Here is a 17,355-nt window from a genome sequence, read left to right on the forward strand (position 1 = left end):
CAATGTGTTTTTGCAACAAAAATATTTAAATTATAAACTCACTATATCACTAACATCTGGTGGTTGCAAACCTCTTACTCGACTTAAGATGCTTGATGTTAGACATGTTCAAACTAGAAGAGTAAGTGTAATTTTTTGTTTATTATTATAAACTAACGACAAGTCAACTGGTTTTCTTGTTCACCAGCATCTTCTGTGGTAAACAAACTGTGTGGTAGATGGTTCCTATGAGCCTCTATTTCTGGATTAAACCCACGCGAACGCAAAGAGAACATGCAAACTCCACACAGAAATGGTAACTGAGCCGAGAATAGAAGCAGGGACCCAGCGACCTTCTTGCTGTGATGCGACAACACTACCTACTGCGCCACTGCGTCACCCCAATTTAAATTATTTTTATTAAATCTATATTTGTATTACAAAAACACAGTGATCTGCTTCATAAGACTTACTTCCTTGCAGCCTATGGGGTTTTGGAAGCTTTAAATAGGGTCACTAACCAACACCATTATACAGCATGGGAGAGCCAGGATAAGAGATAATGATTCTGACTGTTTTCATCTGACAGAAGAAAGTCATTTACACTGAGGATGGCTTAAGGGCGAGTAAATTATGGGGTAATTTTCTGTTTAGGGTGAACTTCCCTTAATGATAGACACCTGTGTGCCGCCCCACTCGTCACAAACATGTTTTTGTAGAACAAAATAAAAAAAGTTCTTTTAACTTAAAAAAAAGGTTTGAGTAGTCATTTGTTTTGAGAAATCTGAATTTATCAGGGTTTACAGTGCACAGAAACTCATATAGCAGCAGTAAACAGTCATCATTAGATGAGAGAGCTAGTGGTTAGAGCAACTTAAACCGAGACTACATAAGAACTAAGACTAGTGTGTGTTTGTGTGTGTGTGAGTGCTAACCCATTAATTTAAAGCAGCTGATTCAGTGACAGAAACACTGCTTTGTATTGCTCAGAAAAAAATGTATAACAGTTCTGCTGTTTCATTGACAGAAAACTAGACCGTAGACCCACTTTGACTAACTAGAAGAAAGCCAAAAGGTCATCAGTCTTCTTTTTCTCATTCATTCATTCATTCATTCATTCATTCATTCATTCATTCATTCATTCATTCATTCATTCATTCATTAATCTTTCTTTAAGATATTCTAAATGAAACACACAACTTGGTCAGTTGTGGTCTTTTTAAAGTTTTTGCTAAAACTGTTTACACTATTAAAAAAAAGTACAGAACAGTGGGGAAAAAATTTGGTTACAAAACATCTAAAAACAGATTAGAAAAAATAAAAGTAATAATTAGGAAAAACTAAACAAATAATTAATCAGCAATTACCTAAATTGATTAAATACATAGATAAATACATTAAGACAGAATATGTGAATCAAATAATGCATCCATGATCAACAAAGTTTAGAAATCGAGTCATATATCAAGTAATTAAACCATTATTAATAATAATATAATAATAATAATATAATGAGAATGTAATAATTCAACAAATAAAACCATAAAAACAAAAGTACTTTGGTGCCCTCACAGATGTGTTGAAATTCTAACTACAATCATAATGACAACTTGATGATTAAGAACAGACATATTTAGAAAAGTTATGATGGGTTTCCAATCTCAGATCTTGATGTATAATATTTTCCAAATATAAAAAGTCTGTTACATCTTAAAAGCAGTCATTTTATTTCCACTGCAGGAGAATATGCTGGCTAAGGATGCAGCAAAAACATCTATAATATGCCCAGACAATCCACTAACATTTGGCAGGAGTCCCAAAAGAACAACCAAAAAACAAGACTACATCTGTTTTTTGCTACTAAGGAAAAACAATTAAAAAACAGTAACCAGAAAGAAGTTATAGATGGGGAAGAACACACTTTTCAGACTGCTGCAGTTCATGCAACTGGCACATGCAGTTATCGAAACCAAAACCAATGTTTCAGGTACAAGACTAAATATCACATTCATGTAATTTAGGAAAGTTAGGACTCTACTGGAAAACAAGACAAAAATACTATGGGATTTTATTTACTTATTTTTTTCTGAACATCCTTCCTATGTCTTCTCAGATAACTCAAATAACTGAAATGTATGCTAAGAGAAGCATCCTTCTCTCTCTCTCTCTCTCTGTTGCCAAAACTCTCTGTTTCTCGTCCTTTCCTTCGTCAGAAGCCACTCCCCACCTGGAATTTGCCAAAAGGCATCTGAAGGACTCTCAGACCATAAGAAACAATATTCTCTGGTCTGATGACACTAAAATTGAACTCTTCGGAGTGAATGCCAGGCATTATGTTTAGAGAAAACCAGGCATCACTCATCACCATGTTAATACCATCCCTACAGTGAAGCATTTTGGTGGCAGCATCATGCTGTGGGGATGTTTTTCAGCAGCAGGAACTGGAAGACTAGTCAGGATAGAGGGAAAGATGAATGCAGCAATGTACAGAGACATCCTGAATGAAAACCTGCTTCAGCGTGCTCTTGACCTCAGACTGGGTCGACGGTTCATCTTTCAGCAGAACAATGACCCAAAACACATCCACCAAAATAGCAATGGAGTGGCTTCACAACAACTCTGTGAATGTCCTTGAGTGGCCCAGCCGGAGCCCAGAACTAAATCCTATTGAACATCTCTGGAGAGATCTGAAAATGACTGTACACCGTCACTTCCCATCCAACCTGATAGAGTTTGGGAGGTACTGCTAAGAGGAATGAGCAAAAATTCCCAAAGACGGGTGCCAAGCTTGTGGCCTCATATTCAAAAAGACTTGAGGCTGTAATTGCTGCCAAAGTTGCATATGTACATGCGATTTAAAAAAAATAATTACAATATCATTATGGGGTACTTTGTGTAGAATTTTGAGCAAGTAAATGTTGGAATAAGGCTATGACATTAAGAAATGTGGAAAAAAGTGAAGCGCTATGAATACTTTCCAGATGTATTGTATGCTCTACTAGATTGATATCTGGGTAATTTGGAAACCAGGGCAACGGGGTCATTATATGCATTCAAATATTTGCATCTATACTCACTTAACTTACTTCTGCCTATTCCCTGCTTAATCAGGGGTCACCACAGCACAATGAACCGTCAATTACTCTAAATGTTTTACCGGTGGAGGCCTTCCTGCAACAACCCAGACATGAGAATGTACTAACACATGAACCGACAATGTTAGAAAAAACTCATTCCTAATTTTAGTTTGTCTAGTTCTCATTTAACATGTGTATTTGGACTATTGGGGAAATTAGAAAATATTTTAGGCCATCATACATTTTTTTTTACAGCTGATAAAACAGAAACAGTCATGAAATGGTCTTGACATAGTCCAGACCTGAATATTACAAAGGCAGCGGGGAATCACCTGGACAGAAAAGAAAAGATATGACAGCTTAAATATAGAGAAAACTTTGTTGTGTGGGCAGCGTGGTGGCGCAGTGGGTTGTGCTGTCGCCTCACAGCAAGAATGTCGCTGGTTCAAGTCAGTTGCCATTTCTGTGTAAAGTTTGCATGATTGGTTTCCCCCACAACTCCAAAGACAAGCAATATAGGTGAATTGGGTAAGGTAAATAGTGTAAATAGTGTAAGGCTGTAGTGTGTGTTTGTGTGTGTGTGTGTGTGGGGGGGGTTGTGGCTGGAAGGGCATCCGCTTCATTAAAAACATGCACATAAGGTGGTGGTTCATTCCGCTGTGACGACCCCTGAGTATAAAGGGACTAAGCAGAAAAGAAAATGAATGAATGAACTTTGTGAAGTGAAGAAAGAAAGAGGCCTGATATTTGCACATTATTTCAGAAAATTTTTCAAACAATTTCCATAAAACATTTCAAGTCGTGCTAGGTGAAAAGGAAAGTGAGAATAAACACAGACATTTGTTCTGTTTGTTCTGAAATTTTGTGTGCATTTTTCCTGTTTGTATAACATTTGCATCTGTTTGTATACCATTTGTATCCACTAAACTGGTGGCGGCCTTTCGCACATGTGTCTACTGTCTGCTATGTCCATGTTTAACTTCTTTAAAATAAATTTGTAGTTATAAATGCCAATAAACAAAATATTAAAATAGCTCTCCTGAGCATAGGCTACAGTTTACAGATTTGATGATACCGACTTCAGACATTAAGATTCATGAAGAGTTTAAGAGTTAATTATTAGTTCAATGAGATATGTTGTTTGTTCCAATAAAGTTTACGGATCAGTAGGTAGTAGATATATCCAGCTGCAGAACCACAGAACCACACACGTTTAAGGCACACACAATCTAGCAGGGCAAACCATATTGGCCAAACCATTTATGATAACTAACTCACTTTAGAATTATGGCCACCTATTGAATTTCAAAAATATGGTTATTTTAATTAATATTATTATAAATATGGTCATTATTAATATATCATTTTAACATCTCTGTAGTTTCTGAACTATGTAAATAAAAAATTATGGATTAAAGACACTTATGACTTTATTCGTGTCTCCACATAAACAAAGAAAACAACAGACTGTCTAATTGTAGGAATAAGTGTAATAAACAAATTCAGGATCTTAATCTTATCATACTTAGTTAAAATCAATTTGTTGTAAACTATGAAAAGCAAACAATAATGTGTCACATTAAAATAAATTAGCCTAGTAAATCATTTAAACAATATATATAGGTTTAAACTGATTATCTTAACTGATTATCTGATCATAAACTATTATCTTTTACTAAACTGTCAAAGCTGTTTTATATATACACAGTATAATATATATAAATTATATTTATTAAATTAAATATATATATAATTAATTAAATAGTTATTAGATAATTAAGCATATAAACACTATTGAATCGCTTGAGTAAAAAATTAATATAGTTTTATACATTTGTTAAATGTAAAAAGTTTTATATAATTTTATTATATATAAAATGTATTATTAGGGTAAGTAGGGCTACTGATCCCTATTTCGTCTATTGGGACACTGGGGGCGCTCTGTTCAGTTTGACAACAAGGTTAGGGAAAAGGATGTCTTGATGTTTGCGCCAATAGAAAACAAAACAGGCATTTTTTTATAGACACCTGTGGATAAAAGACTTCGTTGCACCAAACAATCGTTCTTTTGGGAGATTGCTTGGAATTTAATCACTCAGCAAACTTCAATATGTTTGCTATGTCTTTTGAAATAATGACTTTACAAAATGCCGTTAAATAAAAAATATATTTTTTATTTATTTCCATTTAATGTTATAATTTATTTGAATTTGGAAAGAAAAATCGGTGGATGTATATATATATATATATATATATATATATATATATATATATATATATATATATATATATATATATATATATATTTTTTTTTTTTTTTTTTTTGGTTTTTTTTTTAGATCACAGACAGAAGCAACCTTTGATATTAGTTATTGTATTGCCTTATTTGTACAATTAAAGACTGTGACAACTAGCACACATTCATTTAATATAGATGTATTTATTATAATGTCACATAACAATGACAATCTGTTCGTGACTCAACTTCTCATTTGCCTCTGTGTGATCGGGCTGCTGTAGCCTCCGCCCCTGAACTCGAGAGATGGGGCGATCAAATCTCGCGAGTGCCTTTCCTCTCGCGATGTCACCCAGCATCGCTGTCCTGCTGCAGTGCGCGTATAAAGCAGCAAGACTGGCGGGCACGAGAGGAGGAGTTGCGGCAAGGTCGCGCAGCATCACGGCGCAATTTAGCCAAGGAAAGCTCGATTCATAGAGACTATCTGGGTCTGTAGAGTCCTTGCGAGAGCACACACCGGGCTGTGCGTTGGATGTTTCACTGAGCGTGTGTAACTTGTCAGGAGTTGTTGACTGGACGTGCTGCTGTTCTCCATTTGCATCCGCATGTGCGCGTCGCGCTGCGGGTTCAGAGGGAAGCGCGGCGCGTTGTTTTAGTCTTCCTGCAGCATCAGTGACTACGCTGGGTCACATCCATTGGCTCGTTTGCACTTTTATCGGACAGTATCAGCTTTGGGAAGGGTTTTTTGACTCACCATGTCGGCGTCACCTCCAATCTCCGCGGGCGATTATCTCTCTGCGCCCGAACCTGATGCGCTTAAACCCGCCGGTCCGACTCCGAGCCAGAGCCGCTTCCAGGTGGATCTGGTGACAGAGTCCGCAGGGGACGGTGAAACCACTGTCGGCTTCGACTCATCCCCACCCGAGTACGTTGCCGAGCCGCCGCCCGATGGGCTCCGGGATTCAGTATCTGGCGGCGAGGAAGCCAAGGGCCGGTTTCGGGTTGTGAACTTTGCGGCCTCAAGTCCGGACGCCGCGCCGGCGGAAACCGCGCAGAACGGGGACACGGTGATGAGCGAGGGCAGTTTGCACTCCTCCACCGGCGGCCAGCAGCACCATCACTACGATACACACACCAACACCTACTACCTCCGTACGTTCGGACACAACACCATCGACGCCGTGCCCAAGATCGACTTCTACCGGCAGACCGCCGCTCCGCTGGGCGAGAAACTCATTAGACCCACCCTCTCAGAACTGCACGACGAGCTGGACAAGGTACAGCCCCGCACACGAACCACTCACTAGTTTAATGGGTTATAACCCCTTAGACCGACATTGGAGTTTAGAAAGTTAATACTGAACACTTAACCTTATGCAGAAGAACAATAACACTGATGTACAGAGATGATATACATTAGTGAGTTAATTCTGAACATGCATGCTGGAATCTAGTGCAGTGCGTTTGTATTGAACTTGAACACATAATTAAACAGTTGTTTAAGTTACTACTTAACACACAGACATAAGTTATTTTAATGAGTCAGTAATGAACACATATGCCAGTCACTGGTTTAGTAAGTTAGTACTAGACACACTTTAAGGATTTGTGTTCAGTAGCAACATACTAAACTAGCGTGGCACTGGTTTGGTGTGTTGGAATTAAACCCACATGCTAGAGACAAGTTTAGTGGTTCATAATTAAAAGGCCAAGCTAGGTTAGTATTGAACATGGATCCCTGAGACTGGTTTATTGGGTTCATGCTGAACACACATCAAACACTAGTTCCAACTGAACATGCATGCCAGATGCTGGTTTAGTGGGTAGTTGTACTCAACACGCATCAAACCCTGGATCTTTTGGTTATTACTAGTCAAACACTTCAGTAGGGCTTGGCAGTATATTGAAGTTGTAAAGCTTATTGATATCTTTTTCTAAAGAATAATATGGTATGGGCCAATACCATTAATGTAAAAAAAGAAGATAGAATTATACAAGTAATTCTGAAAAATAGAGGAAGATACAGAGTAGCTGCTGCTAGGAAAGTGCATTATTCAGCCTGTTAATCATCCTGAACATGATTCAAACTATATACTACTAAATAATAATAGTTAAGAAGTATAGTTTGAAGCATCAAATGCTTTGACAGACTACTTGGTTTCATGTGTTTGAGAATTGATGTGTAACTTAAACATCACAGGTGTTTTCACAATTTTTAAAAGTTCTGAAAAGGTCAACAACAAAAAAAGTCATCGGTAAAGTCATGACCGATAAGTAAATATGAAGAGATTGTTGTAATGGGGTAATCAAAACTATTTTATTCATTTAATTCTAGCTTCAAAAAGCTTTTTTGTTTGTTTTTAGATTTCACTATGTTAGATTTGACAGCCTTTTAGAGGATGTAAAAATGTAAAAGAAATATTGATTTTCTTTATTCAAGCACGGAAAATTCAGAGATATATTCTGCATACTGCAATTCAGACCAAAATACAGAGATGTGCTTTCATTTGATTTTTTGAGCTCAAATAGCCTAGCCTTACACTCCAAGTGCTGTTTTAATGCTCTAATAATAAACAAGCATGCTAGACACTTGTTGAGTGGGTTTGTACAAACCATACATGCTGGACACTAGTAAGTTATTATTGAATACATTTAGTAATTTTGAATAAAATATATTCTTTTTCAATGTCTGGGTAAAAACTCAATTTTTTTCTCTTTTACACACAATATATTTTATTTTAAGAAACATTTAAAATAGTTTGAAACAGACAGTAAACATGTCAGGCTAAATAATTCAAATGAATTATTCACTTCTGCTGTTTTCATTTGTCAAAAACAGATTTTATTTTAGAATTTAAAATGGCATCTTTGGATATCTTTTTTGCTGGAGATACTGTTGTCCTAAAAACACAAAAAAAAGTAATAAAAAAAATCTAACACAAACCTTAGGAAAAAACCTAAAACCTTTTAAAACCTTGACTTTTTCAAACCGCGGTATACCTTGAAAACAGTTATCATCCCATTCCTAGTAGACACAATCAAAGGATGCCAATTTAGTGGGTTAGTGCTGAAAATGCATTCAAGAGATGGACTAATGAGTTGGTACTGAACATACATTAAAGTTAAGTGGGTGAACAGTGGTGAGGCAGTGGCGCAGTAGGTAGTGCTGTCGCCTCACAGCAAGAAGGTCGCTGGGTCGCTGGTTTCCCCCCCAGTCCAAAGACATACGGTACAGGTGAATTGGGTAAGCTAAATTGTCCATAGTGTATAAGTGTGTGTGTGTGTGGATGTTTCCCAGAGATAGGTTGCGGCTGGAAGGGCATCTGCTGCGTAAAAACTTGCTGGATAAGTTGGCGGTTCATTCCGCTGTGGCGACCCCGGATTAATAAAGGGACTAAGCCGACAAGAAAATGAACAGTAATTTAGGGAAAAAATTACAAGAGTCACTGTAATTTGAGTTATGTACTGAACAAGCATACAATGTACATGTATTCTGAAGAGAACACCAATTGAATGGGTTAGTGACACATGCTAGTTAATGCTAATTTAGTGGTTTAGTACAAAAGACACATTAAATTTGTTGATTTTAGATATTGAATCACGTCAGGAATGAGGGTCAGGCGGTAAGACTCATACCGTCAGGTTATCCGATGAGCCAAGTAGTAAACATTGGTTTCATATTAAATGTTTGATTTGCTGGTGATGCTTTATTACACTTTACAGAGTCAACATAGACCATTGTGACCTTTGACCTGTGCACGCAGTGACTGTTGTGCATGGGAGTACAGCGACGATGGGAATTGTTATCTGAAGATCAAACTCTTCATTGTATCGTTGTACATGTAGTTCACTGTTGAGAAAACACAAGGCCAAGCTGTTTACATTCTTACACTCAAGTCAGATGCGCTAAGAGTGTGCATATCTGTTGCTGCTAGTCTTAGTTTCTCTTATGCAAAGAAAAGGCCTGCTGATAATACAGATAAACTGCTTTGTTTGTGCAGCGATTAGTTTGCCATAACAGGGTTAAGACTGTATAAAAACAGGCTGTAGTGAGCAGCAGATGTTGCGTCGTTCACTGTGCTCACACATTTCTAAAACATACTCTCTAGGGACTAGGGTCTTTGACGACACTGGCGATTATGACTTGGCAGATTCTGAAGTTAGGTGTATTTGTTACAAACTCTGATGCCAAGTTTTAGAAAAGCATCTTTGAGTCAAAGTATATGACGCACAAATGTTTTAACAGTAGTTTCCACTCATTTGAGCTTCATACCTGTGCCAAACTGAGCTTCTCTGAGTTAAGGACTCATTTAGAGCCACTGAATGATTTTCTTAGTTATGTAAGCAGATGAGAAGCAGATAGGTGGTAAGTACTAGACCAGGGGTTTTCAAAGGTCTGCGGACCCCTGGTGGGAGCAAGAGAGCGCTAGGGGGGTCCGGGGAAAACTTGGCAGAAACATAAAATGATTTACAAGATATTTTTTTCCAATCCTAAAATTATTAATGACTATAAATTATTAATATATGTATAGTTTTATGATTTGTATAAGTGGATACTTCATTGTAATGTGTTTATCCCAAAATCCATTGCGCTCTTTAAGGATTTGCATTCAGCTGAATGGAGCAATTAGCAGCTGTAAGTGCAGTACAGATGATGGAGAGATTTTAAAAGAATCCCGCTCCTGCAAGCAGTTCATGCAAACTTGGCGAGCGTTAAGGCAAAAACCAGAAAGTATGACAAATCTTGCATTGCGATTGGTTTTACCTACATGTTAAAGCAGGGAGTCTATAAAGACCCCAGTGTGTTCTTTGTTAGGAGATTCTCTCAAACAAATGCATTAAACCATCCAAGCTCAAGCGTCATCTACAGCAGCAACATCCCAATGAGGCAGAACAATCTACTGACTATTTCAAACATAAGGACTTGTGTTTGGCCGCGCAGGCTAGAATTTTTTTGGCAGCAAGCATTAGTCCCTGAGAGGTGTTAAAAAGCATCATATTTGGCATTACTCCGCATTGCACGTGCTAAAGCCTGGTTTATACTTCTGCGTCAAGGGACCGGCGTAACCCACGGCGCATGCAATGCGCGTAGCTGTGCATTTATACTTCTGCGCGCTGTCTCTGTTGCTCTGCATTAACACTTCCGAAACGCTAGTTGGCAGTGAGGTGTAAATGTTCCTCTGTGTCGAGTTTCTTAGATGGTGTTTTGCTTTTCTTGAACACTTCCTGAATGTACAAGTGGCTCAAACTCTCTCATTTTGAGGCAGGAATTGGCGTACATGCAACAACTTTAACTATGAGGTAAACACAAAACAAAACTTTCCCTCCGGAGCTCCTTCACAGGACTCCACACTTGTTAACAATCGCTCCATTCGCGCGGCTCTCAGTCCCACCCAGACTGGTCAGCGCTACCAAGCCGACCAATCACAGAGCTTGCGCTACGCGTCGTTGCGACGTGTAGTTACATTTTTTGAGAGGTGCACGTCAGCGATGGCCACGGCGTAGGGCTATGCGTCAACGGCGTAGCATACGCGTGCATTTGACACAGAAGTATAAGCCAGCCTTAAGAAGCCACACACAGTTTGCAAAGAATTGTTATTACCAGCTAACAAAGTCCTCGTCAAAGAGTTATTTGGAGAGGAAGCGGCATGAAAGGTAGATTGTGTGCCTTTGTCAGACTACACAGTAAACATACGCATAAGTGCAATGTATGTTTTAAAAGTTTTATTGAGATATTCATCGCATTGCATTGCACAGCATTACAGCAAATATTACAACACCTTAACTTTTTTTTTTTACAAAAAAGAAATAAACTAATTAAATATCACACACATAAAAAATAAAAAACAATCATAATAATAAAATGGAATAATAAAGTAATTCGGATAAACCCAGAATGCACTTTTCAAAAAACAAAACAAAAAACAAAACAAAACAAAAAAAAAAATCTAAGCCCTCAAACCCACCCCACCCTGGGACTAAAGCTTATGCAGTACTGTTGGTGTGACCTTCACCATCTGGGTTTTTTTCCTATGCTTTCAAGATAGAGGAGAAGAGACCAAATCTTGTAAAATATTTTCAATTTCTTTGCCATAAGAAATCTGATCCTTCCAAATGTGCAAATTTAGCACCAGCTTCTTTGCCACAATAAGGCTGAAAGACAACAGTTGTTTGAGAATCCTGGAGTGATCTAGTTTTGTCTGAAATTCCGAATATGATCAAAAGTGGGTCGAAAACTAATTCACAATGTAAAATTTTAGATAGAGTTTTAAATATTTCAGCCTAAAATGCGAGCAATTTAGTACACAGAGCATAACTATGTAAGGGAGTGGGTAAGTCCGTCTTGCATTTATCACAAAAGGGAGAGGTATCAGAAAAAAAGTTTATGCAATTTTGTCTTGGTATAATGAAGCCGGTGTATATTTTTAAACTGAATGAGACAGTGTCTGGAGTTAACAGAACAAGAGTGGGCATAAGTGCAATGCAAATATTTTGCAGTTTTCTATAAATGCAAGACAGGGAAAAAAAACTACAGAAACTACAAATGTTACAAATGTCCAGGTTTAACTTTTTCATCTACTAGTACCTTATTTAGAAAAGCTATCTTGTTCAGTTAATGTAAATATTTCGTTGTTGTTTTTTTTGTTTTTTTACAGAATAAAAAAATTTTAAGAATCATTTTTGGCTATAGTGAGTTGCCAATTAATAAAATAAATAGTTTTAAAAACAATACCATTTTGCATGCCTGTGAAATATGAAATTTTAATTCCTTTACGTTATACAGAATTGTAGTTAACAAACTTATGCATTAAATACTCAAGTGCCTTTAAACTTTAGGCAAAGGGGTCCCCTGCAAGGAATGATCTGGGGGTCCCTAAGATTAAAAAGTTTGAAAACCCATGTACTAGACTGTTGTGTATATGAAATGTAGTGGATGTGCAACAGTCTGGAGGAAAAGATATGTTGAGTTTGATTGGATTTGAGATCTGAAACCTGCGCTTGTTTTTCTTTGCAGTAGTAATTGTAATCATGAGACAGAACAAAGTAAGTGAGATGCCTTCTAAAGCAAATCACAGATGTTTTCGAGAGCACTGAAATAACTGATTTAATAAGTTCTGTTTGTGAACTCTGCATTCTTCGCACTAATGCTCTTGGTTATCTGAAGAAGTCTCAAGCACTGAATACAAAATTTTGAGTGTCCCTTCACAAGTTATCTCTCATATCATGAGTTATATAGAGAGGTGTGCTGTACTTCTGAAATGAATTGCTATTTGATTATGCAAATTTCAGTCAGCAATGCTGCTAGAATGTAATGCTCACCATTCTTAATGACGATGACTGTGTGACGACCCATCAATTTCATTAGCAGCAGTTTGCAATGCATGTGTGCAGAAGTGCTTCTGTGAACTGAAGCTCTGTGGTGCATTATCACTTTGATATCTGATTGCAGCCGTTGCCTTCACACCTTTTTTCTTTAAACATTTTTGGGAGGAGTCAAATTAACAAGTGGCTTGAACAACCCTATCAATTAACACTTGGCCATGTCATGTCTGGAATGTGTCTTAAAATGTGTCTGGAAGTGCTTTGAATGATCAAATTTTTGAACTCATTACATTCATTGTGTTTTTCATTCACTGTTAGGTAAAAGGAGTGGGAAAAGAACGTGTTGTACTTTGGCATGACCTTGTAAGCAGAATTTGGCCATCACTTTTGAAGCGCTTTTAATTGCAGTGTGTGCGTGTGTGCGTGCGTGTGTGCGTGCGTGTGTGTGTGTGTGTGTGTGTGTGTGTGGCGGCTGTCAGTAAGTCAACACTGCTATAGTCTAGTGTTTTCCGCTGCTATAAATAAATCTGTTCAGCTGTTTGTATTGTTGGGAATAGAGTTAAGCTGTGGAATTTTGGTAAGCTGTTTTCCTCTGGTTGTACATTATTGGTTGTCAATTAATTGTCCCTAATCCAGTCGAGACAATCAGAGCTGGGCTCATATAAAGTGGATGATGGTATTGCTTTACTTGTCAAACCAACACGATTGATCAGATTCTATATGAAAATAAGGACTGTTCTGATGTTACATAAGACTAACACTATTAAAGTCATGTAAAAGTCTTTCAGATCAAAGCTTTTTTTTTCTATTGGAGTCACACACAGCACGGTACTGTACAACAAATCCATGACTGAATGGAAAGTCTTTTACTGGCTGCTGGCAGTGAATTTAAACAGATATTGATGTTTGGGCCAGTGAGACTTTTATGGCTGTCAAACAGACACTTTGACACTCAACATTTGGTTTTCCAGTTGCTTTAACAGTTTCAGTCTTTAATTGGAGCAATACGTTATGTCACGTACACTAAATTATTCCTGTATTTTGGCTCTGTAGAGAGAAACCGTGAAAGTGCCTGCATAGTGTGACTGAAGCCTGATGGGCATAGTGGATAATATTGATCTGTAAGAAAGAAGTTCTGTCAGCTCTGATTTATTTACAGATTGTTCAAGCAGAAATGCATAAGTAAATCTGAACTAAACCAGTCCAGTGTAGCCAGGGGAAAAAGATTCATGTGAGATTTGGCATAAACTGGAATTACGTAACAAGCCATCACGCAAAACGACCAATGTTGTATGGCTGGTACAAATTTAGTCATAGCAACTTTAACATTTTGGACGGATGCATCCCTTCAAATTAAATTCTGATATTTTTTTATTAGAAAGCATCTCTCCATGATTGACATTTAAGAACTTTAATCTCCTTTCCCTCAGGTCTCCCTCAGTGTTGAGACAAAATAGTCAACAACAACCTGCTTTCTGCAGTTTTCACTTGAAAGACACCATATGCAAATTTTATACTTGAGGTTGAGTATTCACAACAAACAAAGGCTTAGATTGATGACACCATGAGCATGGAATCATGGGAGTCATGGTCTTTCTTCTTTACGTCCTTCAGGACTCCTGCAGAAAAGTATTCTTAAGAGCTAAAGCATTCAAAGCTTATGATCATAGTAGTATGAGGCAGTGTATATAATACTGGAAGACATTGAAGTGAAAGATGTGGCACGAAAAGCAACTGAGCTTTCATTATGACCAAGCCTACCACTTCTGGTTCGTCCACGTGTGATCATGTGGGAAGGCAGCAGTGCTGTTTAAAACATATGAAATATATAAACTAAGGAATACATGATTAATAACACAAATTAAAGCTTTTTGCTGTTTCCCTGATTTCAGTAAAACCAAACCAGAAATGGAGCATGTGTGAGATCAATACTATTGGCCACATAGGACATGGTGTATGTCAATATTTAAAACTGCTTATTTCTCTAGATTTGAATTGGAATTTATTTACACAAGTCTGCACATTTTTTAAGATAATTTGTCTGTTTTAGGATATTTTAATAAAAAATCTTAATTTATTTTTTTTTTCAACAAAAAGGTAAAATGTAGGTGAAATATCTTTTAAACTGCCACCGATTCGGCTGAAAGGTGAAAGTAGCCACATGTGGAAGGACTCACAGGATCTCAAGTTACAAAGTCAACTGCAGCCAGAGGAGCTAAACATGTCTGCTCCTGCAATGAAGCCTTTCTCTGAATCAGGTGATTTAGTGTTATCCCTAACCACTAAGAATTGCACATTTTTATAAATGAATGAATAAATTCTGGATCAAAACTGAAACCTAACTATGCCACACTCAACTCAACTTGCTGAGCAACCAGTCAGACCTAATCCAGTTTTGAATCTACACTCTGAATCGGGCAAATGACCTCCAAGGTTAACCCGATGAGAAGCAAAGTGTGGAACATGCCAAACTAAGGAGCCGATCACACAGAACGCGATTTTTCCGTCCAAAAACGTGAGGCGCACAACACTGCCTTTTTTGTTGACAAGAAAAAAGAAGTGAGGTGTGCTTTTTATGTTGCTAGGCAACGACTGAATCAGCTACGCATTGTGAGCATGTGTTACTGTTGATATTAATTTTAATCTTTAATAATATTGTGAAATTCAAGGGCAGTGGCGCAGTAGGTAGTGCTGTCACTTCACAGCAAGAAGGTCGCTGGTTCGAGCCTCGGCTCAGTTGGCGTTTCTGTGTGGAGTTTGAATGTTCTCCCTGCCTTAGCGTGGGTTTCCTTGAATTGGGTAGGCTAAATTGTCCATAGTGTATGAGTGTGTGTGTGTGAATGTTTGTGTGGATGTTTCCCAGAGATGGGTTGGGGCTGGAAGGCCATCTGCTGCGTAAAAACTTGCTGGATAAGTTGGTGGTTCATTCCGCTGTGTCGACCCGAATTAATAAAGGGACTAAGCCTAATGAATGAATGTGAAATTCAATGTTTGTGAAGTCATACAGCTCCGGATAACTCAAAACGGGAACCACAAGTTTCCTCCATCTTCAAAAGTCTCTGTAGTTGTCTTGACAACACAAACACTGTAGACACCTCAACGGAAACCCCGCCTCTGCTTATTGGAGAATGAAACAGACAACACTGATGTAATGTGCATCTTCCACTCTGTTGACCTTTTATTTTTATTTTTTAACTGCGAGCCACATCGGGCAACGGCAAAAATGTGAGGGGTAGCAGGCGGTTAGAACGCAAAGTGCGCAGAGCACATAAGAAGTGCACAAAACGCTCGCGTTTGCTGTAAACGCCCTAACCAGCTGGATCAACACTAACCAGTGGACTGACAGAGCCCAATTGCTGACTATTGGCTTGGTGTGGCGCACCCCAAAATGCAGTTTGATTGAAACGCATGAGTCCAGTAGGGCACTTGATGTCGAATTAGAACAAATGTCTGTAGTGATAGAAGAATAATATAAAATGTGCAGAGCTGTGGATTGCCTAAGTTAGTGTTTTCTTATTCAAACACTCATTCACTTGAAAAGACAGCACACCATCAACTTAACTTATCTTTAAAGTATTTTGAAATTTAAATGACATGAAATGTTTGAGAATTTACTAGACAAAAACACCTGCAGTTGATTTGCTTTCTCTGGTGATCCATAATCCATAATAGCCCATGCATCATGCTTTTGCTGCTGTGATATTGTGAGTATTTCTGATGCCAGTTAGGTGACTGAGGATAGTTTGAATGATGCTATGCACATTGCTCATGCTAGTGATGTGGAGGAAACCGTTGGTGTTTTATTCAAAGGGTGAAAATAAAGTTTAGAAGATAAAAAAAATATAAAGTGATACATTAAGTAGTAATATCGATGTTAACTAATTATAAGCACTGACTCGTATATGAATTGTGGCAGCCCTAATGAATTAAACTGTTATGTTAAATGCAATCCATGGTCACCTAACATCTTTAGAGAGGGCTGCACGGTGCCACAGTGGGTAGCGATGTTGCGTCACAACAAGAATGTTGCTGGTTCGAGCCCTAGCTGGGTCAGTTGGCATTTCTGTTTGGAGTTTGCATGTTCTCCCTGTGTTCACGTGCATTTCCTCTGGGTGCTCCGGTTTCCCCCACTATCCAAAGACATGTGCTAGGTGAATTGGATAAGCTAAATGTATGTCTAACCTAATCTTGTATAATAATAACACATCATATTTTATTTATTTATTTATTTATTTATTTATTTATTTAGCCATTTTCTATTAACACTTTATTAATGATTAATAACGTGCTCATAAAATGTTTTATTACTAGATATAATTTTTGAAGCATTAGTTTGACGCATTTTTGATTTGACAATTTTGGTTAATCAATGTAATTACAACAACTTTCATTTTGAGCATCAACTTACATTAAATGGGGATTTTAATCTTTAACATGAACATTAGTGTTTAATTGCCTATTAAAGCATATTGGTGCCACCGTGACTTTTTCAGTCATTATATTTTAAAGGGAAGCCAAGATGCTTTCATACAAGTGATTTGAATAATGCAAGAGGTGATCTTTCTGCGATTTGTTACTAATTTACGATTATTCTAAGCAATACGGAATTTGAACTGTGATCCGATACACCCTAATACTTAGCCAATGATTTTTGATGCATTTTAAAAAACATTTATTAAAGAGTTGAATATATTAAAATAAGAGTCAAAAAGAAATGGATTTGAAAGATAATGCATTTAA

The 17,355-nt window shown here is 37.6% G+C and overlaps 1 protein-coding gene across 4 annotated transcripts in view; it reads left to right on the forward strand.

The window, feature by feature from the left end:
- Positions 1 to 5,701: 5,701 nt before the first annotated feature.
- The window catches only part of slc12a2 (solute carrier family 12 member 2), an 86,121-nt gene continuing 74,467 nt past the window's right edge, over positions 5,702 to 17,355 (forward strand). For 2 of the 4 annotated variants that reach the window (XM_021479152.2, XM_073913742.1), the window contains exon 1: positions 5,702 to 6,569. In XM_021479152.2, coding sequence (XP_021334827.1) covers positions 6,048 to 6,569 — 522 coding nt within the window. In that variant the 5' untranslated portion in view covers positions 5,702 to 6,047. 4 annotated transcript variants of the gene reach the window in all.

The sequence above is a fragment of the Danio rerio genome, chromosome 10, assembly GCF_049306965.1.
Source record: "Danio rerio strain Tuebingen ecotype United States chromosome 10, GRCz12tu, whole genome shotgun sequence".
Taxonomy (NCBI): domain Eukaryota; kingdom Metazoa; phylum Chordata; class Actinopteri; order Cypriniformes; family Danionidae; genus Danio; species Danio rerio.